Source organism: Pteropus medius, unplaced genomic scaffold (genome assembly GCF_902729225.1).
Source record: "Pteropus medius unplaced genomic scaffold, Ma_sr-lr_union100, whole genome shotgun sequence".
Classification (NCBI taxonomy): domain Eukaryota; kingdom Metazoa; phylum Chordata; class Mammalia; order Chiroptera; family Pteropodidae; genus Pteropus; species Pteropus medius.
Window position 1 is genome coordinate 3545234 of NW_024348304.1, and position 25554 is coordinate 3570787.

A 25554-nucleotide genomic window follows, 5' to 3' on the forward strand; every position below is an offset into this window, starting at 1 on the left:
TAATACTTAAAAACTTTTATTGTGGACATGGACTATAGACTAGTGGTAACCAGAGGGTGGAGGGGGGAGGAGGGAGGTGGATGGGGTAAAGGGGGTCAAATACGTGGTGACAAAAAGAAATCTAACTACAGGAGGTGAACACACAGTGTAAATATATATGCCTTACTGTTAAAGTGTTCAGCTGAAACTTACTGGATTTCGTTAACCAATGTCACCATAAAAATAAATTAAAAATTGCATTTTGTGATCGTAGGTACACAATTGAGGAATAGATCTATAATTTAGCTATAGTGGATTATGCAAATTAAGTAATTTATCAGTTAGATTCTTATTTATAACAGTGATACAGCACCCATTTTCATTGTTTTATCTTCTCCCCCCCGACCCCCACCCGTAAATGTGTGGCAATATTGAAGGTTAGTAATGTAGTAGTCATAAAATAGCTTTTTGGTAGGTTTTTGTCAAATAAATAAAAATATTTACTTACATGTATTATTTTAATGTAAAAAGGATAACATTTGGAAGCAAAAGTAAAACCAAAATCTTCAAAAAATCCTTTAGAACGTATAGTTTTATATTTCTGATTGAAAACTGCTAATATTTCAGCAAGTTTTCATGCTTTGATTCAAAAGGACAGTCTCAGAGCTCTTTAACTTATGCTATAAAATTAAGTTGAAATTTTGCATAGACTTTACATGTGTCTGATTTTTATTTATTGCAAAAGCATTTGATGAACTTTCTTTTAAAATGTGTCCCAGACCTTTCTTCTAAGACCTGTTCTGGAAACACAGAACACACATATCAGATAATATAGCCTTAGCGATAACATTGTACAAATTATCAGCCTTTAACTAAACTATTTGGAAACATAATACTTTGTTTTCCCTCGCATTGCATGGAGCTAAATGTTGTCAGTAGAGAAAACAAGGAAGGGCACTTTGAAGAGGAAATTGGGCTCTCGCCCGAGGATGTGTCTAGTCACAAAGGCATCAACCTTAATTTAGAATTTCCTGGTTCTCCCTGACTGGCATGATTTATATGAACTCAGAATACCCCTCTATGTCAGTATTCTGCTCTATACTTAGTTTCTCTTCAGGAGTGCCTGGAAATGTCCCTTTCACAGATATGAGAGGCTAAAAGCATGGTATTCTATATATGTTTCAATTTATGAAATCGGTTAAGTCCTTATTGAAGTGTCCTCTATTCAAGCACGATTAGCATCGGACACATGAGGATGTGTAAAGTAGACGTGGCCGTATCAGCAGCGCCGCTACATCGCTAATAGCGCGAACGACAGTGACCGCCCTTGGTCAAGGGAGGTGTTTGGCAGGTTCCCAGCCCCACCCAAGACCACCGTGCGTTCTGAGCCATGCGCATCAGCCAGCTCTGTGGCTGGGCTCCAGTGACACATTTTTAAACAATTGAGACCGGTTTCTATTTTGGAAGTTGATTCTCTGTTATTATAACCTAATCCGTGTACTCGCTCCCTGGATGTGACTATTTTCTTGTTTGTCCTTGGGATCGAATGGTCCTGACTATCTTCAGTGAAGAATTTTCTGCCGTGTTTCTTTTTGATTTATTTATTACGCGCTAGAGAGAGCCCATTATTTCATAGGATTCTGTGCTCTTTTGGAATAAATTCGATTTATCCCCAAACTTTAAATGTAGGGAACTGGGAAAATGGCAAACGAGAAACTTTTTTGTTTGTGAAAACATGCGGGAATATTCTATGCACGTGCATGTACAGACATACTTTAACCGTGGACTTCAAGTTACTTTTCATGGATATTTTTCCCCGTTAATTGTGTTGGGTAAAAAAATATCGAGCTACATTTTCCCATTGTTTTAGTTTTGAATACTTTTATCAGTGTAATTTCCTGTACCTTGACCTAAAATATAGGACACAGTTACTATTCTCTCTGAATTTCAAGGATAATAATAAGACTGTACAAGGGTAACCTTATTTGTTAAAATTATCCACTCAATCACACTAAATAGTTCTCAAAGTACTTTGTAAACAGTATTGTTCAGACTTTTTAAAATCTCATAAATTCATCATAATCTCTGATCAAAATGTTCCTGATGAGGTCATATTTTCATCTTCTTAGATGAAGAAATTTTATAAAATAAATTTAAGAATTTCTGTTATCTGTATATAGATTCTCTGAGTTCAACCTAAAATTTTAGTCACTTGATCATTCAATAAGAATAAAGCAAACATTTTACTGTTTTCACAAGATAAGTAGTGTATGTAATAATCTCAAGGCTTCTATGAATACAGTTTAAAAAGTACTATATTGAGGCAAATTATTATAAATTGAAACTTTGTGAAAATAGTGTCTTTGATAATTATTTTATTATTCTAGAAACACATTTAAAATGTATTCTTCAAAATATTGGGGAGTCATAGGGTGTTTTGAGAATAAAATGATTATAATTATTATTGAATCAATTACTTGGTACACATTACAGGTCATTTCATAATCCAGTGACCTGATGACCTTGTTGGAATTGCTTCATAAAGAAACAGTGCCATGTGATGCAGCTGTATGACAAGTTGACAAATACTAGTTCATCATAGAAACAGACAACATTTTATGGATCGTGAATAAATGTACACATTTTATAACAGAACTTTATACCTGTAGTCACGTGTTATGTTTCCTGGAACTAAATTATTCATGAGACTGAAATAAAAAACAAAAAAAGAAAAAATTCCAGTACAACCACACATATAGAATAAAGCTGCCAGAAAGAATCGTGTAACTAAAACCACTTTCAGAACATGGAACAGAAATGGTTAGAAATACAAACTGTGTTAAGTTTGAAGATCTGGTGGATTATGAAAGCCCACGAAATTCAAATCCCAGTACTTTGGATGAATTACAGAATTTTAAATGTACTTACTGTTTCATGAGTCTAATATTTGATGTAAAAAGCATAGAGAGAAAAATGGCCTGAACTCTCTGTTTTTCAGGAGACTACAAATGTTCAGAGAATTTTGAGTTTCAGTATGTCTTCATGTATTTTCTGGATGTAGAGCACATGCCCCAAGTCACTTAGACTTATCAGAAATGAAAAGTTTTTTTCTTTACAGTAAAGGAAATCCAGAAGGCTTCCAAGGTCTATTATTACAGCAGGAAGATTTCAGTTCCAGAGACAAGACGTGGTTTTTAGATGGTGTTGTGATATTTTGTGCAAAAGTAGTTAATATTTTTTCGTTCATTTTCTCAAAGATAACGATAGTTATTGTAGTTCTTTTTTTAATATTATCACCTAATGTATTTATCAGTATGAATTTGAAGATTAAAATCAAATCTTTCTTTTTCATGATTCTAGTTAACGTTTAATAGTTATTACTTCCTCCACCCATACCCCACTAAACTTTTTCTCTAAAAAAAAAAAAAAGAGACTGTTCTGCTGTTTACAAGAGGCTATAAAATCTTGGATCATGTTCTCTTTTTGTCTTTGCAGTTTAGTTGTTTACTCAAGGAAGCAGCATATGCAGTGGACCAAGGGTGTTCAAATCGCTGATTTAGCTGCTTGCATTCCGGTTGATTTATGTAGAAATGTTAGTCCATCACTTTATAGCCATGTGCAATTTGTCAGTATTGAAAACATTTTTTTTTGATCTTGGGCATGCGAGATTTTATAGGCTTGCATAGAACTAAATTGCATATCTCTGCTTGTTGTACTTATTTTTATCCAGATGTTTTGATAACTTTTTTTCGATAATAATTGTGTCTTAATTTGTGCCTCCAAGAATAAGAATTCGATAATTACTGATGGATTTAGTCATAGGACATACAGAAATTTTCCTTAGAGAGTAATTTGATTTGAAAATATACATTACGTATATAAATATACCCTATGAATATATATTAAATCAAATTACCTTAATTTTAATTGTTCAGAGATATAGATCTCCTTAGAAAATAACATATTCATATATTGCACCTGCTGATGGAACTTCTTTTGGCACCAGTGGATGGATCTTTCCATCCCCCAAACTTGTGGAATTTTAAATTGAGGAGTTGAAATAGGCTGTTGACATTGTTCAATCCCGATCTTAACATTCTCTTTATCTCCTGCTGGTGAGTTGACCTGTGGCCTCCGTTAGCATTATTTTTTCATATTTTTCCTAATTCTGAGAGTCCTAAGTATTCTGAACTTTACAACCTCTGCTTTGTTCACTTGTGAAATAGTCCTAAATAAACTATAGAGATTACAAGCCACAGCTCATAATGAGACGAGGAAAATTCTACCTTTTCAAAAATCTACTCAACCTTTGTTTATTCTAGAAATTTTTGTGAATGAGCTGGTGGTACCTGAAAGTTATCTTCATAAATGTTTTTTTCTTTGCATCAATGTTTAGTCAGAGGCCATTAGACGGAGACCATTAAAGAACAAGAAAAGAGTGATTCTAGCATTTTCTAAAAGAATGGGCAGGCCCTACCTGACAAAAAGGAAAATCCCATTACTCAAATAAAACTTGCTTTTGTAAGGAACTTGATGTGTTTCAAGAAAAGGCAAAACCTAACTCAAATATTCATAGAATCCCGAGAAAGAACATTTTCAAGGAAAAAAAAAAAGAGTAAAGGGTGATCAAATTGTTCTAGAAGACTCTTGGCAAAGAGCTGAAATTATTTCTGATACCTGAATGGTTGAAATTAACTTCAGAAATAGAAGAGCTATTTGTAAGCAATTTATATAACTTAATACATTTTCCCGAGTATAAAATCTCAGAGTATAAAACTTTTATTAAGGATGGATTATTAAGATACACAATATATTTCTTAGCAAATCTTATTTTCTACGATATCCTAATATCTTTATGATAAAATATAAAAATGCACTTGCTTTTGTAAGGAACTTGATGTGTTTCAAGAAAAGGCAAAACCTAACTAGTCCATGGTTTTATGGACCAGTGAAGAATATGCTATTCTGGGTCAGGAAATCTGCTTTTTCTTTCTTTTCACTGCTTAGATGTTACTTGCTTTAAATTATTTACTAAAACAAATGACCGATTCATTTTCCACATTGTCTCTGTTGGAGGACTGCAATAATTTTCTGAAATAAGGATTTATACATATATATTTTAAATTAAAAAGTAACACGTTCCTAGGAAAAGTAGATAAAATATTATTGAAATATAGACTGAGAATAATGTGAGTATTCATATTTGGGGCCTTTCATGTATAATTTTACTGCTAACATTTCCTTCAAAGAGTACTTGTATAACACATTAAATATACATAATAAAATTTGAGAGAATTATTTTCACAAAGGCCATTAGCCAGGTGCCTAATAGGAATTAAAAGTATTTATTGGTCTGACAAGAAATGTAAAAGTTGACTTAAAGCATCCATGACCAATGCCGTACATCAGAAAATTTTATTACCCTCCTCTGAAAATTGGTGTTGACCTCAATAAATTACTGAAGTTATAAATTGTTGGCTAATAGTATAGTGTGTGGCACTGTTAATGCTGAACCCTCAGGAATTATGTGATAGAAATAAGGAAATGTATAGAAAAGTATCCACTCCCTGGAATATTTTTTCCTCTTTACTTGTGTAATTTAACATTTCAACACCATAGTAAATAGGAAGCAGTATATATATCATTTGTTCATCAGATTATAAACATCTTTTCAGATGAAAAGTTAGCAGGGAAAGAATTATGCATACGTATTATTGACGAAGAACATTAACTGCAGCTAAGGTCATCCATAAGGTGTATTTGGAGGCATCGTATATCAAATGTGCAGTTTCACGTTATAAAAATCTTGGTGCAGCTTAGTTCGCAATCAGCACACATTTAAGAAAACTTGATTTTTTTTCCCCCTTTCATTTCAGGCATCAACTCCCAACTGGCTTATAGCATTGCTTCAGGTGACAGCCTCGGGCAGTTTGCGGTGGACAAGAACGGTGTGCTGACAGTCCTCAAAACCCTGGATCGGGAAAGTCAGTCCTTTTACAGCCTGGTGGTTCAGGTGCACGACCTGCCCCCGCCTCCGGCCCCCCGGTTCAGCAGCACCGCCCAGGTCTCCATTATCCTGCTGGACGTGAACGACAACCCGCCGACGTTCCTGTCCCCGAGACTGACGTACATTCCAGAGAACACGCCGCTCGACACCGTGGTTTTCAAAGCTCAGGCCACGGACCCGGACAGCGGCCCGAACAGCTACGTGGAGTACGCCCTGCTGAGCCCGTCGGGCAGCAAGTTCAGCATCGGGACCATCGACGCGGAGGTGCGGCTCACGGGCGAGCTGGACCGCGAGGCCGTCTCCAATTACACGCTCACGGTGCTGGCGACGGACAAGGGGCAGCCGGCGCTGTCCTCGTCGGCCGAGGTCGTGGTCGTGGTGCTCGACATCAACGACAACAGCCCGGCGTTCGCGCAGGCTCTGTACCGAGTGGAGATGGGCGAGGACACCCTCACAGGGACGGACGTGGTGCAGGTGTGCGCGGCCGACGCCGACGAGGGGACCAACGGACAGGTGCGCTACGGCATTCTGGACGGCAACGCCGACCAGGACTTCCGGATCGACTCGGTCACAGGGGCCGTCACGGTGGCCAGGCCACTGGACAGGGAAAAGACCTCCACTTACCTTTTAACTGTTCAGGCAGCAGATAGGGGCAGCACCCCCAGAACTGACACCTCCACGGTCAGCATCGTCCTTCTGGACAGCAATGACTTTGTTCCCACCTTTGAGCTCTCTCCGTACTCTATAAACGTCCCTGAGAATTTAGGGGCACTGCCCAGGACGGTTCTTCAGGTCAGTATATTTAATAAAGCAAGTGCTGTGTTTCTCCAGAAGACACCTAACTCTGCTCACGCTTCCCCCACCTCTTCCTCACTCCCGTTCTTAATCGCTAATTGCAGATACAGCAAATCGTGAAAAGGAAAGGTTTAGGAAAATCGCAACTAAGAACCTATCGATTTCCTCGTGCGTGGAATGTGGCATTTCAGTCATGTTCTTTCCTGTGTGCTCATGTTGCACACATTTATGGATTTGCGTTTTTGAATTTTGTTTTACTGTAACAGTAATATCTGCACATAGTAAGAAAAGAAAATGGTGTAAAAGTTTGAACACTTTGTCACACACATGGTTCTCTCTTCCCTCTTTACTACCTACAATCCAACTACCTACATGAAACCGCTATTAAAAGTTTTTGGGAAGCTATGCATTGATTTTATGCCTATTTTTACACAAATAATACATACTTACTCTACCACTTGAATTGTTTTACTTGAATTTTAACAATATGTCTTCGGAACATCTTAGTATCGGTATATGTAATGCTGCCTTATTATTTGATGGAAACATTTTGTTTTGCGGTCTCCGTCGTGTTGGTTTTGCTCTCATTCACGGCACGCATTGTCCCCTCCCGCAGGTGGTGGCGAGAGATGATGATCAGGGTCTTAACAGCAAACTCTCCTACGTTCTGGTTGGTGGCAACGAAGACAACGCTTTCACTCTCTCGGCTGGTGGGGAACTCCGAGTAACACAGAGTTTGGACCGTGAAACGAAGGAGCACTTTGTCCTGATGATCACAGCTACGGATTCAGGTCGGTTGTGAAAATTTTCTTCATAATATGAGTAAATGAAAGCATTTTTATCTGCCGTTAAATATTCGTTGAAATTTACTAATGCTGGGCACTCCGGTTGTATCTATATAATTTGTAGCACATATATCACTTGGTGGAGTTCATGTCAGTGGTAAGGGCTTAAGCACATTACAGTCTAAGCTGTATTCCCGTGAGACCGAATGTGTCCTTGCTCTGTAAGCCGCCCGAGTACCTCTGGGGGTGACCTGATACTCTGCTACGTGGGGCATTTCTAGTACGTAAACATCCAGATGGTTCTAACTGGTTGTGGAGGAAGAGGGTGGGGGCAAATTCGACCTTGTTGGTCTTTAGGTTCTGCAAAATGATAGGTAGCTGTAATAGGCATTTGATGAAGCCACAGAGAACTCCAAAAAGATTCAGTGAGCGCGCAGGGTTCTCACTGAGCAGTGTAATGGGTTACAACAGAAACAATGGAAAGCAAAGTATTAGCTATAGTGTTGAAAATCGAGACCACGTAAAGTTGTACAGCAGGTAGCACAAAATACAATCTAAGAGAGTGATGTGACTGTTTACCACTCCTTTGTATTGCATAGATTGACTCTATTCATAAATATCATTTATTCAAATTGAAACAATTAAAAAATTTTAAGGAATCTTTATGCCTTGCAGAAAGTAGGTATTGCTTAAATATTGTTGAATAAACGAATGATTAAATGAACCATTGATTTCCAAGATATTAATGAATTGTGGAGCATTGTTCTCGTGTAACATTTATTTATAAAAATTGTCACACTTAGTATTATAGAACTTAATAATGTCGACATATTTTTAAAAATTGTGTTGAAATTGTTTTGAGCCAAAGCAGATTTTGTTGGAACCTCAAATGACTGGAATTATACACACACACACACGAAATAATATATATAAGTACTCAAAACGCTCATGTAGCTGTGTAGATACCGATATAGACCAACTCTGTTTTCAAATGAATTGTTTTTACTGTTATTTGAATGTTCTTTATGAACATAACATATTAATATTTTTCGTTATGTAAGACCAATTTCAGAGTATATCATGTTATTTTACCATTGTATTTTGTCATACAAAAGGAGAGGATTTCGAGATGACGAGTAATGACAGATTTCTGTTAAGTATTCCAATGCCAGTGCCGCTCAGTATTAACTGAGGCCGCTCTCTCTGTATAGTACTTGCATTTACTTTTGGGAGTGTGATTTTCTGAGGCTATTGCTTTATGAAAGAAAGCGAATATTCTCTGTATTTTTTTTTTAATGTGTGTGAATAATCATGTTATAGTTTATGCAACTATAAAATCCTGAAGAACGATGAGCAGAATGTAGTGTGGTGTCCACGTGAAACTTAAACCAGGTTGATCTGAAGGCCGTTTCATTCCGTGTGGAGTCAGCATTGTGCTTCCTTGACAGCAGGCACGGGGGTAGGCGGTGAGCGTTCTCATGTGCAAAATGCAGTCACCACCGCATCGCTCAAATCAACCCAGTACTTCAGCAGCCACCTGGAGAGAAGAGAGGGCGAAACTCAGTAGAAACTGGTAGAGATTCAGATATTCAGAATCAGGTTTTATGACCAAAGCATCTCAGTCTCAGTTTTTCTCTCCAGTTTTAACTGGAATCGTGTGGTGGAGACCAGGCCCACGCGAATGCTGAGCCCTCGCCCTCACGGAGACGACGCAGGGACCAGAGTCCAAAACCAGGAATCTCCTTGCGAAAGTGTCAGTCGTTGTAAATCCTGCATCCCAGAGGGTGTGCCACCCATAGGTTGTCCCAGGATGGGGAGCGGGAGCGGGGTGTGATTGTGAGTGTCGAGGTGCAGTGCAGGGTGACCTGGGATGGGCAGGGCGCAGCCCGCAGACGTTCTGTGTCAGAGTGTTTGTGCTTTGGAATGTTCAAAGCCAAAAGCCATGGCAGAGAAGGAAGGTAACCAGAATGCCTGTTCGCAACCAAATAGTTGAAAGAATTTATAATCTGTGTGCGCCCATGCAGCCCAGCGGGGGATTGTGAAGGAGAAGAGGATGGTTGTTTTTTTGTTTGTTTTTGATATTTGGCCATCTGGGTCATAGAGTATGCCAAGTTTTACAGACACTGACCATTTCTACATGTTACTTTATCATCTCAAAGACTTAGCTGTGTGTTTTTTTTTTTCCCGTTTTGTTTTGTTTTTAAGACTTAGCTATTTTTGTTTCTACTTATAGTAAACCCAAGCTCAGAGTGGTTAAGTAATTTGCTCAGCTTATAAGTAACAGTTGGATTCAGACCCGAGCGTACCTGACAGACAAGTTCAGGGTACGTGGAAGGTTTTAGTGTGTGGGTAAGTAACATTTGAAAAAATATTCATTTCCAAAATTATTTTATTTGCAAAGCAAACCCAGGAACGGTCTATATATTATAATGACGACAGCTTTGAATTTGAATTGATCTCCATCTGAATTCTGGTGCTGTCATAGTTTTCTTTGTGATTCAGGCAAAGAAATTTCAGTCTCTTCCTCAGTAAAATGGGGATAATTGTAATTACGGATAGTTTATTACAAAGTATAATTGATACAACATGTTAAGTTGTTAAATATATCATCAAGTAGTATATATAATGATTTTAATAAGAATTGTGATCCATGCATTTTAAATATTTTAAAATTCTTAGAAATATTTGCCTTGTTCCTTACTACGTAAAATATCTCATTAAAACATGTATGGATCGGTTTAAAAAACATTTTTTAAATTACACTGTATATTAAGTTTCATTTTTATATATTATTATACGAGGAATTTCTTTTGTATATTAGACATTTCTTTTCAAACTTCCAAAGAATATATTGCATAGTAAGTGTTTAACCATTTAAAAAGACCACAGATTTTGAAAATTATAGTTCAGGGAAATTATGGTGAAGGAAGATTTTGTGGGCTAGCCAGCAAACTTAACCCTTGTTATGCTGTTTCTGCATCAAAATGACAACACAAAAGGGACACTTCATTAGGGGAGGGAGGGACGGATGATGGAAGGGAGAGAGAGTGAGCAAGCCAGCGTGAGTTCAAAGTGGCGTCACTGAAGGTATCCTCCTCTGACGGACAGGCGGGCGGGGATGAGGCCCCCTCTTAGGAACTTTCACAAGGAGATGTGACAGAGCCTGGTCTAAACGTGCAGAGAGAGCAGGAACCAGATCCTGGTTCAGGGAGCCAACAGTGCGAGCTCCTGATGCCACCAGCCTCCGAGGAAGGTCAGGGACCTAGAATTCTTAATACAAGGACAGATACTAGAAGCATAACTAATTTCTATGAAGGACTGTTGCCTTTGCATGAGAAATGTGAAGACCAGGTGTGTGTAGATTCCGCCCAGTACTGACTCGGGAGAGTTACGAGTTCTGGAGAGTGAAAATGCAGAGTTTCAGGAAACGAAGGCATTTGGAAGTTTGTCATTCAAGGCCTTACATGTGATGCCAAGGAGAAAGATGGGACGTATAAACGGGACTCGGCGGCACTGGTGCCTGAGGTCACAGTGTTTGGCAGTCCTGGAAATTAGAGAATTGATTGAACTTCACCCCAAAGCACAGACTTTTATGAGTGCTGCTGCTTCTTTTCTTTTGACTTGCCCTGAAATGGACTGGTGGTTCCGAGGCCTCTAGAGTGAAGTATTAGGTGTCTGATCATTTAATACGGATCATGTCGAAAGCAATCAGAAATTGTGAGGGAGGTTGGACCAGATGATCTTAAAGTCATCGAAACTCACATGTGACTGTCATTTTACGTTCAGTTCCTTTACGTACTATTGGTATCACAAATAACCACTTTAGGGAAGAACGTGAGAGTTTTAGACATCAGGCTTCAGAATCTGAAGTTTAATATTTCAGGAGTGAAGGCTCTGACACAGGATGTAAAATACATGTTCACTGCAATGATTTAAAAGTCAAATTGGTAGTTGACATGAGAAAATGCAGAAAAATATGGCAGCGTTTAGACCCCAGATGCCATGTTATTCTCAAATTTGTAGTCTTCTACGAACCAGGAAAGTATCAAAGTGTTCTAAACAAGAAAAAAAATATATTTGACAGTTTTATTCTTTAGCTCACAAATCACTTTTACTTTGCTCTTTTTAAATTCTTACCTGATGTCAGTCCAGAGATGGGTCAGCCTCGGCAATGTGGCAGAAACTGAAGCAGCAGTATTTTTTTATCAGCAAACCTCTAAATCTTTGAATACTTTTTTGGAGAAAATATTAGCATTCCACTATCATCGTGTTTTTATTTACTGACTGAATGGCTACAGAGTAGCACATCTGGAATCTCTCTAAATACTCCTGTCTACAGCTTAAAATGAGCTACAACCACACTCTCATGTATGTGGGGGACTGAATTGCTGAATAACAAAACCAGAACACAGTATCATAATTCTACCTCGTTTTTTTCTCCTATAGGATTAAATTACTAAACAGCAACTTAATGACTTGAGGCTACAACTCAGTTAAAGATGATGTTTAGCTTAACTGTAATTTAAAGTATGACTATTCTGTCTTCACTGTGTATCGCTCACTACTGCATCCTTTCTTCTAGACATAAAGACACAGTACCAAGTAGAGGTCCCCCGGGGGCTGGCACAGTCGCACCGGTACCGCGAAAGCCCAACGCTGTGCGGTTCCTCCAGGGGGGGAAGCCGGCCCCAAGCAGCTGGTGTCTTCACGTGGTTTGGCCTTCTGTTCCCAGGTCACCTTCCTTTCCAGGAGTGTCCCTCACTATTTTCTCTTATGTGCAATAAATAAGATAATGGTTTTAATATAGTAAGTAGCCAGGAATTATCAGAGAACCCAGAGCAGTTTACTTTAAAAATATTAATTCAGAGAATTAATGTACAAAATGGAAGTATATCCTAGAAGGAAACACATAGCTCCATCGTTCAGAAAAAGGTTCAGATCCCATGTCTCCCACTTTCCAGCTACGTGACCTTGGGCATGTTCACATCTACAGAACATAAATACTAATCCCGCTTGAACAACTTATCGGCAGGGGTAAATAAGAGAAGGGCTTGTTTTAACTGTCCGTGTTCGTCACCACGCTGGCTGCACATCTCAAGCTTAGTGAGGCCAAATAAAACTCTCTGCCTCCTTTCTGCCTCCCTGAGCCCCATAAATAACCTGTCTACGATTTGAGGCAAGCCTTGTTGTCATTCTTCATTCGTCTTTCTCTGTATCCCATATTCAACAAATCCACTTCCAAGTCGACTGCTTCTAATCATACATTTTTCAAAAAGTCCTGAATTTATCTATTTTTCTTCATTTTCACCGCCACGACCTGAGTCGAAGCCAAGGGCTAATATGACAGCTTCCTAACTGCCTCACGGTACATTCGCCAACGAGCAGCTCACGGACTTCTAAACCATAAATTAGATCATCGTGCCCCATTGCTTGTTAAAAACTCTTAGTCATTTCCAAGAATAAAACCTAAATTTCTGACCGTGGACCACATGGCATTAAGCGAGCTGGCCTCTGTCCACTTATCTGACCATTTCCCCCTTTATCATGTGTCCGCCATGGTGCACGGGGCAGGCTCAGCCATTGTCACCTCCCAACTCTGTGTCCGGTGCCCGCATGTTGGTAAGTTGAAATCATCCAGTGTGGGAATATTTACACCCCAGAAATCAGCAAATATTATGAACCGAGGTGACTCGCTTGTGGAGAGCAGTCGCTAAACATCACTGCAAATTTCCAGTACCGGTTGGCCTTGGGCTCTTTAAAAATGCAGGCTTTTCCTGTCCTTGGCCCTTGGCGCTGGTGGTTCACTCCGCCTGGAGTGTTCTACTCTGTAGCCAGCTGTTCTGTTGTGTTGTTGTTTTAAGGGGGAACACATCCACGTCTTGGTCATGTGTCATTATATCCAGGTAAAATGTCCACTGCTCAGGGGGGACTTACCTGACCACCAGTCTGTGGGTCCCACGCCCCCTCTCTCCAGGGTCACTCTCTACCACTTCCGCTGTGATTTCTTCCTAACACTAATTGCCACCTAAACTTACGTGCTTACATGTGACATAGCATATATGAGTGTGTGTAATTTGTTTAGCCCATCAGCATCTATTATCCCCTGGAATGTATATTTCCTGTCTCATTCAAAACCGAATTTCCAGAAACACCCAGAACAGAACCTGTGACGTAGCAGGGACTTCATACGCATTTGTCGAATGAATGAGTCAGTGAGTGAAAAATGATAATGAGTTACCAATTAGTCGCTATCCTGTTATTTCAATAGGCAGCTGTTAGTTCATATGCATTTACCATACTTATATTTAGTTTGCTGGTCCATATTTAGCACTTGAAGATTTTTCAAAGGATCTACCACAATGAAAACTGCCATTTTCTTTTTTAAGTCATGGCTGAAAGTCCAGAAGTGTTTTGCTACATTGGTTGTGGTCATTCGGACTGACCTCTGCTTTGAAAAGCTGCACAAGTGTTTCAGGCTCTGTGGCGTTTAGAGGGACGTGATAGATCGCAGTCGTATTTAAGGACCCATTGAAGCATTTTATGGCCTTAACTCAGTTTCAAGTGCTGAAAATACTGTTCAAGCTGGATTCTCATGACTCTTTGCTGAACCTTCTGGCTCTTATTCAATTCTGTTATGTATTAGATGTTTCTAGGTAAATCTTATCTCTCCTCTGTGCTGTGCTGCCTACCTTCCCTATCTGCCAAACACCCGAGCACTTTTTTAGCTAGAAAAAAATGGATGTGGTTTTTGGCTTCGTACGGCTTACATACACGGGCCTATGACTCATTACGTAAACATAATCTGAAAAGTTTCGCTCGTGTGTTGTTTTGTTATGGAAATTTTGGCATTAAGAAACTGTTCCAATAGATATATATCGATACAAGTAAATTTTCCCGGTCTCTTAGAAAAAAACTTAAGATGATCTTAAACCCTCAGCAGTAAATTCAAAATATCTGCCCCTGCTCTGTCAAGGCCCTGAGTTAGGGTGCGAGAAAGCCGTGAGAAGATGCTGTGACGGTGGAGAGAGGTCACGGGGACAGTTCAGGGCGTGATACGCAGCAATTTGAAAAGAGAAGTACAAGTTTAGAAAATGGTAAATCAGGGACATCTGACGGAAAGGACCATCTGAGAGCCAGAAGACTTGGCCGGGAGCCACCTCATTCCCCGCCTTTTCCCGGGAGGGGAATTGAGGCCGGAGTAATCAGGCGGTTTGCCAGAGTGTGCCACCCCAGAGGGTGGCAGAGTCGCGCGCAAATCCAGGAGTGCTGCCTGCCGGCTGAATTCTCGCTGACCTATGCTGGATTTTAAAATCAGGATCTGCTGACGCTCCGTGTAACTTAGATTTCCAAAAATGCAAGTTTAAGAAACCTTTTCTTTCCCCCGTCCGCCATTCAGTGTACTTTAATGACTAAAACATTGAACTGTCATTCTTCGTTCTCCAAATAAATAAATAAATGTTTTCAAATAGTTTTAAGTAAAGCCAAATTAAGTGGAATCAGTAATTTCAATATTGAGCTTTTGGAAAATAAGCTTACATTTAGGCATTGTTCAAATTAAATGCTAAGTAGGAGACATTAAAAATGCATTAGACTTTACAGGTAGGAGATGATGAGATATTGCTGATTTTCACTGCCAACTGTCATTTTGCATTTATTAAAATCGAATTATGATGCCAAATTATGATTTAATAGACCTTATAAGTAACTTTTGATTATAGTTGATGAGACACTTACGTTTCTATGGGCCGTATTAATACATAACAAGTACCTCGATATAGTCTCCTTAGAGAATATTGACAGAACAGACTCTTCCAGGCATTCTTCTCGGTACCGGAGGGAGGCTAGCGAAGAAGTACACGCCTCCACCCTCCAGTCCAAAAGATGGACAGTAAACAAAGTATAGCGTATAGACCGGGCGTGATGTGCGGTACGATGAAGTTAGAAAAGCAGGTTAGGCGGCTGGAGAGCGAGGAATCGGAGGTGTTGTTTTTGATAATGAGCACGTCGAGTTAAGAAAGTAAAATAGCTGAATAGTGTCGCTTGCAGATGAAACATCCCCGAGGCGGGGACTGGCTTTGTCACATCCAGCGAGCAGCAAGGGGGACGAGAATTGAAGCAGAGTGGCTGGGAAGAAGGCCGACAAGGCCAGAGCAGGAGCTTTCGCTTCGTCCAAAGACTGACAAGAGCCTCGCCGGGGCTTTGAACAGGGAGCCACGGGAGAGTTGGGACTGGTCTGTTTTGTGGCGGTTGCTGGGGACAGGAATAGAAACTGAGCTGATGATTACAAGGCCATTGCAGTCAACCCTGAGAGGACGATAGTGTTTGAAATCAGGTGACAGCGAGAGGCGGTATGAAGTAGTTATGTGTTTATCCAGTTTGAAGATCGAGCCATTTGGACTTGAAGTGGAATCGGAGGTGTAGGAAGTCTGCGAAAGAGATGAATCAAGTATGAATCCTACGTATTAGTCCGAGAAATTTGGAGATGTAGAGAGAAAAGATTTTCGGACAGATTATAACTTGTTGTGGTTCTGTGATATTTTAGGCGTTATGAGATATCCGGGAGACGTCAGGTAGATAGATATGAAAGTTTAATTCTCAGAGAGGATATTTGAGGAACGATAGAACTTGGAAAGTCGTAACTTTTAGGTGATGTTCATCCTGTGGATACGGAGTGCTTGTCTGTGCCAGAATTTGTGCTACGTTATCCCAAGTAATCTGTAAGTTTGATCCTATTATTCCCATTTTATGGAGTAAAATAAGAACAAGAACAAAACTGAGTATTAAAGAAGGCAAACACCGCATGCAGCTGAGTATCAGTGAAACAGGATTTGAAGCCAGTCAGTCCGATCAGGGGACAGTTTCTTCAACACTACTCACTGCTTCCCGTCTGTTAGCTTGTCTGCCGTGCCGGGCTTTATAGAGACCATGCTTATAAGACTTTCTTCTCTTTGGATTAAATATAATTTTTATGTTTAAAAGAGCATTGGCTTATGAAGCCAAAAAATCCCAACAAAAACAAAAACACCAACTTATGTTTTCTGCCATTAAGCAACTGGTAGAATAAGAATATTAATCAATTTGAAATTAAAGGCTCGTTCTCCTCATCAGATCAAGAAATGCGTATCCAAGGGTTTTATAAAGCATAGAGTGTAAAACAAATGTTAAATATTATGCTAAGAAAATGCAGTATGCACGATAGACACATACATGCACATACAGTGAGTCAGTTGGGCTGCGTGTGTGTGTGTGCGCGCGCACATTTAATTTGGGGGTGGGGGATGAATCTGCGTACAAATTAAATGTTATCCTTTATCTGTTCTCAGTCTAACATACTAAAGGGTATAGAGATATTTGGCAATAGCTTTGGCCAAAAGGTTTAGTTATGAAGTGTCTATGTGTCAGCATAATGAATAGGGCTGAGGGGAGACGTTTGGTTATCAGCATCTCTAATTAAGGGTGTTTATCATCTGACTGAAGGAGGGAATGGGCTTCATTCTTATGCAGGGATTGGAAATGACTTTTTAATGGAGGGAAACATGATACTTTTGCAAAAGTTAATTCTAAACGCTAAAAGGGCTGCCATGCTTTATTTTTTGGTGAGGATGTGATGGCATTTTGAATTAATACTTTCTGTCACATTGTTTAGTTGAGGGGGTCATTGCCCTATAATGGCGCAGTAATCAAAAGAGAGGTCAGAAATGTGGAATATGACATTTTACATCCGAAGACAGTTGCTTTTTGTCACTATTATTTGTGGGAAAATATTGGAGAAGAGCTTGCCTTGTGTGTTTTGATGAACATTTTTAATAAAGAAAATGACTTGAAAATTTTCCATGGACACCAGAGGTTCCATAAATCGGATAGTGCTAGGGTTACCTTCAATTACTGGAAAGATATCGCATTGAATGTGCTTCTATATTTGAGTTTAAGGCACTTTTGGTTATTTCCAACGGAGTTATTAAAAGAAAAAATTTCCACACACAATTTACTGATGTAGGAGCCCCCTTTGTCCCCAGCAGTTCATGAATCAAGCAGCATCCAGCCCAGCAGAGAGAAAGTTGTTTTGAAGAGCCGAAGAAGGCAGGTTTTTATAGGCCGGTGCGAGCGGGAACTAGGAGGCTGTACCGGCATTTGCTGCCTGATGAGAGCAAGGCTACTTTCCTGAATGGAGCGAGGGAAGGTTTGGGGACGGGTTGGGTGACAGTCAAATGCTGCTTGGCCGACCCCGGCCTTTTCTGGGAGAGCCAAGCGTCCCCGCTTAGCTTCTGGGTTGTCGGTGTGGGGCTGGGCGTGAGCCCCTCCTTGGTGGCCCTAATCTGGCGACTCTGACAGAGAATATTTGTCTCCAAGGGTGATAACTGGCGATGGTTTTACTTCCTCTCATTGCTAGCAAATCTCTGGACCATACCTGTTAGTGACATAGGCATTATTATAAATCACTTACTTGAATAATTTTCTTTGAATCCGCTACTCTGATAGAATTTTATTTGTACATTCAGATAAGAATCCACCAAAAAAACGGAGTTAATAAAATTTTATTAAATCAGAGCTAGAATTGCCATTATATCACCTAAAATTAAAATTTGGTAAAATAATTTTATTCAACTCTTCATTCACTTCACATAAGCTATAAATCAGTATGCCAAAGAAACCCAGCTTTGTAACGGAATTAAGCAATATGCAATATTAAAGAAGTTTATATTACCCAAAAGATAAACATTAAATACTGTAGAAAATAACTTGGAAAATAACTCGATCGTATAGTGAAGAATTTTTTTCAAAAGTCCTCTCATTTCGTCTTGTTAAAACTTTATCATTTTGTACCCTATTTTGATAAGTATTCCGTAAATATATAATTTGATATTTTCACTAAGTAGGCAGGAGGCCGGTTGTGTTTAGAATTCGGTGGTTATCTCTAGGGCTTCGGAATTTCAACATGTATTGAGAATTTTTTTTAATGTCCTCTAAAGAGTAATTGCTTGTGACATGTTTTATGTGGGAGATAAAATATTTAGTTAACATTATATTTTATGTCATAAACATTTTTGTGGTAAAATATGGATAACATAATATGTACTATTTTAACCATTTTTAGGCGTACAGTTCAGCAGCATTACATACATTCACATTGTTATGTAGTGTCATCTTCATAGCATTACTAAATAGTTTCTTTAGTTTCACTTGTCACTTCTATTTTAATAAGAATTTTTTGAAGGATATGTATTGTTTTTGATAAAATTATTTCGGAAGTAAGTAAAAATCAAGTGTCACTTAAGTGTGTATATAACCAATTTTTATAAACATTTGTAAAACTAATTAGTAAAAACTGGAATTTTTAAAATACAAAACTGTTGGTCATGTTTAAAATATTCCATACTTATTTGCTTTGTACATTTTCTGGACTTAAATTTAAATCTGAACACATAATCTTCAATGTTAATAAGAATGGCTGAATTTCAGTGTTTTCAGTGGATGGCTTACTTACTGTGAGAAAAACACATTCACTTCATGGGAAAAAAGAAGCTAATACTTTATTACAACAAACACGACCAGTCAGGGGACCCATTCACCAAATGTTTGATGTCAAGAATGAAATCGGCTTTGTTGCAAAGCAACAGATTTAAGTGAAGCAAAAATTCTATCTTCTGCTGAATAGTTTTTCACGTTTCAGGAATGTATGTTTAATTTATAGGAGCTAACATTTAAAAAAAGTAATCTGCCTGCAGTTTGAACTTTAATTAGTCATTTAGACTCATTCATTATACTTACTAAAGATGTATTTTCTGATAGAGCAGTTGCTTGAAATTTTTTTTCTTTTTAAAATTTTATTTTAAATTTCTTTGAACTGTATTCATTGATATGCTTAAGCTTATTAAGGTATAAGTGTTAAAAGGCAATACTAATTTAATTCAAGAATATAAAATATGACTCTGACAAAGCATAGAACAGCTCACAGTATTATGGGCGATTGGAAGATTAAGCTGTGATCAGTCTTCTTCTGTGTGTTTATATGTGTGTATGTGTGATCTGTTTTTGCAGTCTTTCAAAAATGCTTTTCAGAATCATATGTATTCTTTGCTATTTGCTCTAAAAATTTCAGAAGGTTCCTATCAATTTACCCATGTTTATTGTATATTTATGTAGAGCATATACATACATACATACGTCCACACATATATATATACAGACGATACATATAATTTTACAAATTGAAATTTTAAATTTATCTTACTTCAACTGTATTTCAAATGTCCACGGAACCCTCCCAGCCTCTACAATTATTAATTTCTGAGACCTTGACTTTTTATTTCATTTGTCTCTTCTACCTTTTTTATTGACTCACTGTCCTCCACCAGGAGCCTGTGTTTGCATTCTGCCTCTTCTTTCTGATAGCATCTGGTTCTCATAAATAATCCCAGATGAAACTGAACAATCTTGCCCTGTTACGCCACTAACTATATAATTCATCATTATCAGATCTATCCAAGCTAAACATTAGCCCCAACTATTCGGATTCTTCTCATGGGATTCAGGATTAATTGGGACTCCGATTATAAGCAGGAGACGATCTCCAAAACGTGGACCTTTGTCTGCGGTCTTGTTCTCTGATCTAGCCTTGGGCTAAAGGCTATATTCCTAGATGCGTATTGCCAGAGGTGTTCAGCTTATTGAACTGTGAGCCGTATAATCACTAGACCAGAATCCCGTATATAGAATCAAAGGCAGACTTAATGCAGATTAGGGACAGGGCCTAATGTTTATGCAATATGGGTTTATATAAAGATGGATTAAACAAAATCATTCCTGTTCTCAGTTAGCTTACAGCCTAATAGAGGATACGGCAGAGGTACATTAATAATAATAATATAGGGCGAAATATCGGCCACAGGAGTGGCGGTTTATCTGAGCCCAACGAACAGAGCCAAGAGTTTTTTCAAAGTGTTCAAAATTGGCTCTCTCTCTGCCCACTCTGGCTGAATGTAAGTAAATTGCTTAAATGCTTCGTATCAAGTTCTTTATTTAAAAAAAATTAAGCAATAATAGCTACTTCATGAAATCTGCAATTAAATGAGGAATGCATATATAAAATGCTCATAACATATAACTGGTATCAAATAAGTGTGCAATAACGTGTATGCAAATATGTATGCATTTTTGTATATGTACATATGTATTCAATTTATATTCAAATTCATGGGCCAAGTTTACAGGGAATACTATGATTTCAGTTTTTGACATACTAATCTTGGGCTCTATGGTAACTCAAAAGTTGGATGTATCAGCCTGGAGCCAGCAGAAAGTTCTGGAGTGAAGATGAAATAACAGGGACTCTCGTGCAGCACTTCACGGGAGATAGAACCAAAGAATGTTGGGAACCAGGAGCGTAAGCGCCTTAGAGCAGTTTTTACACAGCTGAGAGGAGCCAGCAGACAGACACAGAAAAAGAGCAACGGAAACATGGCTTCCTCTTATCGCTGAATCAGCAGGGATAAGAGGAAGTCGTCTGAGGAGCAAGTGGCCGATCGGGGGCATTGCCAGTGTCTCCCGCGGTCCCATCTTCCTGCCCAACGCTGACGGGCAGTGACTTCGGAGCTCGTACCACCAGTGGACAAGTATGAGGCTGGAGTGGGGTGTGGGGCATTAGGCCCAAGAGTAAAAAAAAATTTGTAGGCAGAATTCAAATTTGAGATTCATTAAATCTCAGAAAAAGACTTAGGGATTTGGAATAATGTCTTTGTTAGGTTTTCCTTGTAAAATTGAAAAACCAAACAGATCGACCTGCATGTCTGCTCAGGCAGCATGAGGCAGTAGGAGACAGGTCGTGCCTCACGTCATCGATGCGTGAAGTGTAAGTGTACCCCCGTGCGTATGAAGGTGGTTGTGGCAGCTGTTAAGCGGAGAAGCGGGGCTTGGGGACCGATGTACGCATCCCAGGAGGCCCCGCGGGGACGTAGGACCGCCACTGGGCCGCGTCTCCAGCCAGAACCATCTCTTGTCCCTGGAGTGCTTCGAGAATCTGAAAAGTGTTAGCATTGCTCTGATACGAAGGCAGTAAGTTTGAACTTGCTGCACATTATCCTGGGTAAACAATATGTTTCTTTTTGCGCACGGAGTTAGAGAACACATCAGCAACACTATTTGTGTAGTTTATAGACAAAGAAAAAAATCACATGTTTCTGACCAAATGAGTTAGTCATAATTTTATGTGGTTTTCCATGTGTGTGTCATGAGACACTTCAGAATACCAAAGATAAAACCTTTACTTGGCAGTTACTGGGTTATTTGTTAACAAGCACATACGAGTTGATTAGATAGCAGTGTGCACATCAAAAATATTCAAGTTTTGCATTTTAAAATTTCCAATTCAATACGTCTTCCACAAGGCCAGCATGAAATTTCTGAGAGCTGGATGTCTCATAGACTTATACTACAGGGGGATCTTTAAGAGGAGAGGGTGATCAAAATGTTTTCCTGAATAATGTTATCATTGGGATGAGTCAAAACTTTTATGGGGGAACAAAAATTCTGAGAGCTATGACACAGAAATTTTTAGATTAAAAACGGATCATGTATGTGTCAGTGTTTTTCGTTTTTCTCGTTTGTAAAACAAGAACAAGAAAAATGAGCAATTTAGGGTACATTCTGATGACGAGCCGGCGTGACCCTAAGCACATTACAGTCCCTGAAGCCCTCACTGGGGAAGGTTCTCAGTGAGGAGACCGAGGTTCAGTGGGTGAAGTACGATGTCAGTAAGAAATGAGAGCCCCAAACCCCTCATCCTTTTCCCCCGGGCCCCTGGCTGAGCTACCCCCTCTCTGCAGTCATCACGTGCCCCTCCTGCCCATGGCGGTCCCTTTACCACACACACACACACACATATGCACGCACACACGCACAGATATTCTCTAGTTTAAGTTTTTTTATGATTCAACCAGAGGGAGAAATGCTAACATGATTCAGACCATTAATTTCCATTTTGCCAAACTGTATATAATTAAACACACATTTAGGAGATTTAGGCCAAACGTTGGCCATCAATAATACTCCTGAAAATATTTATTTTAGCTTTAATATGTCCCTTGTGAGAAATTCAAATTCTGTGACAAGATTATTGTCTTCCAATGGCCCACAAACTTCAACTGGCACATAGCGAGGGTCCCTCACAGGTGACTTTGCACGGAGCTCGTGCCTGGTGCTGAGCTCTGGGCGCAGCTCGTCGGGGTCCCAGCACCCCTTGCCGAGCAGCGCCCGTCCAGCTGCCCGCGACGCCTCCTGGCTCGTTGCCCGCGGTAAACAGCTCCACATCTGAGTCACGGGGATCAAATCCCAGCTCCCTCACTAGGTCTGTGGCCTTATTTTATTCTAGATACAGTTCAACAGATCTTCGGAGTTTCTATTTACAGCAACTAAAGTTTAAAAGTGATTTTGAAAACACAGCTAAAGGCAGATGATTTGGCTTTTACTTGTGGGACAGAGACTCTGACCAGGGAGGGCACCTGGCCTTCCCCACGAGGAGCCACTGACTCCGTGTGTCCAAGGTCCCGTTATGTGTCGGCTTTTCACTGTGATGGGGTCAGAACGAGTCATTTCACATTTACGTTGAATATTAAATAGATGCAACAGAAATGGTTCCAGGTCAGCTCACTGACGGGACATGACTTCCCGCAAGCAGACGCTTACAGTGTTGAGATATAACCTTGAAGCTGATTTTTCCTACAAACGAATTCTTGTTGGTACAGAAACAGGAATTTAAAGACGTCAGGAATCCAGAGGAAATTTTTTGACCTTAACGTCGAGAGTCACCGCTCGCGGTACAGTTTGTGACACCGCCTTCGTTTACAGCAGGTGCGCCAGCTACTCTGCGCCCATGGGTGTCCTCCAAATCTGGCTTGAGTTGTTTTAATGTGATTGCAGAGAAACCAGCAGTGCCTGTTCTGTGGTGTTTCAATGATATCGTTGCATTCTACGTTGCTGCATCTGCGCCTTCAAAACAGAACAAGAAGTCGACATACTCTTTTTGTGCAGCATCAGTAGGAAAAGAGTTGCACTATAACTTCATAAATAAAAATATTTTTTGTCACGAAATTAAAGTTCATTCCATCACTTGTCTGTGTTCAGAAATCGAAGCCATTTCTAAATTCTCTTCAGTAGTGTCATCTACAGCTAATTATTGCTCTTTGCTGTTGTTTTTGTCCTTCGTAAATATCGAGACTTGATCTTCCTTTCTATCTAGGATCCCCGGCCTTGACTGGAACTGGGACAGTCCATGTTATAGTAGATGACGCCAATGACAACGTCCCCACTTTTGCCAGTAAAATGTATTTCACTGCGGTTCCTGAAGATGCACCAACGGGAACAGACGTTTTACTGGTGAACGCCTCAGATGCTGATGCTTCCACAAACGCAGTTATCAGGTCAGTGCATTTGCCTTTGTAAATTTGGATTATTTTTCCCATTCAACATTAGTCTTTAGAAAATGAATATAATGCTTAATTTTGCTAGAAATTTTGTGATATTAACACATGGCCTTATTGTAGTTATCTATTGTTGAATAACCAACTATGCCTGAAGTGAGAATTAAAACAATAATGATTTTATTTATTGTGCTGAAATTTTATTTTATGTATTAATTGTATTTATATTTTATCACAACTCATGATTTTGTAGTTCAGGATTTAGAACAGGGTTCAATGGGAGAGTCTTCTGAGTCGTGTGGTTGACGGTGATACTCAGTGGTATTCGTCAGGTAGCTGGGTGGCCCAGAGAGTCCAAGATGGCTTCACTGACGTGTGTGGTGCCTTGGCAAGGATGGCTGGACGGGTGTGGTCAGCGGGGCCTGTCTCTGGTCTAGTGGGCTCAGGGCTTCTCAGTGTGGTCCGTTAGCAGGGTAGCCGGACATCTGACACTGTAGCTCTGAGCACCTCAAGTGAAAGCTGACCGAACTCTGAGAGACCAGGCCTGGAAGTGCCGTAGTGTTACTTCCACGTCCATCAGTATAAGTGGGACACAGATGACTACTTTACACTTTGTGAGTCTTAAATATATATTGACCACCTGCTGTGCGCCAGGTTAATATGCATACGTGCCTCTAACACAATTATCGGGATGTAAAGTCACTAAATTCACGTTAAATTTTTAAAATTTTATCTGCCTCAAGTCTGTCTTCTCTCTAATACATTCTTCCCTGCACGGTGCTTGCAACATGAGTGAGTGCACTGAATGAATGATTCTAGTGTTTTTTTTTCGAACTTCTGCTTTGACTCACTTTTTTCCCTCCATAGTTTTGAGAGAGTGGGTCACTACCTCACATTTTCTCTGCCCATTCGTTCCTGAAAATCTTTCAATCTGATTTTCTCCCCCATTGCTATCCAAAGATGCTACTGAAATTTATCAAAGCGTGACTTTCTGAGTCTCGAGTCTCCGTTACCTGTTGCAATATTTGCACCGCGGGTCTGCCTTCCTTTCTGGTATTGTTTTCTCCCCTGCGTCTGCCTAAATGTTATTTCTTATTTCTCACCTGCTGTCTCTAACTGCACCTTCTCACTTGCCTTCTGTATCTCCTCTTTCTTTCTCTGCAAAGTCATTTGAACATTCCGCCAGCATTTTTTCAGTCCTTTTTTTCTGTGTGTGTGTGTGTGTGTGTGTGTGTGTGTGTGTGTGTGTGAGACAGAGAGAGAGAGAGTGGGGGGAGGGAGAGAGAGAAGTGGGGATCATCCATTACTATGGTTGCAACCAACAGAAAACTTACACAGAAGAATATGCAGAAAGGCAGAACACCTTGAAATCTGCTCCAGCAACTCCACCGCAGAGAGACCCACCCATATTTATAACTTTCTAGAAGACACCTGTATCTGGAGGTTCTGTTGGCATCGTCAGCACAGGGCATCAGAAACCCCCAAGCCTCCCTGTCTCTCATCTTGGCTCTGTACTCTCTCTTCATGACGCTGCCTGGCTCCCGTCACCCACGCTTGGTGTCTGAGGGTCGCC

At 39.8% G+C, this 25554-nt stretch overlaps 1 protein-coding gene across 1 annotated transcript in view; it reads left to right on the forward strand.

Annotated features, from left to right (window-relative positions):
• FAT4 (FAT atypical cadherin 4) overlaps positions 1–25554 on the forward strand; it is a 143178-nt gene that overhangs the window by 74780 nt on the left and 42844 nt on the right. The window contains 3 exon segments of the mRNA XM_039879568.1: positions 5856–6778; positions 7398–7572; positions 23801–23981. Coding sequence (XP_039735502.1) covers positions 5856–6778; positions 7398–7572; positions 23801–23981 — 1279 coding nt within the window.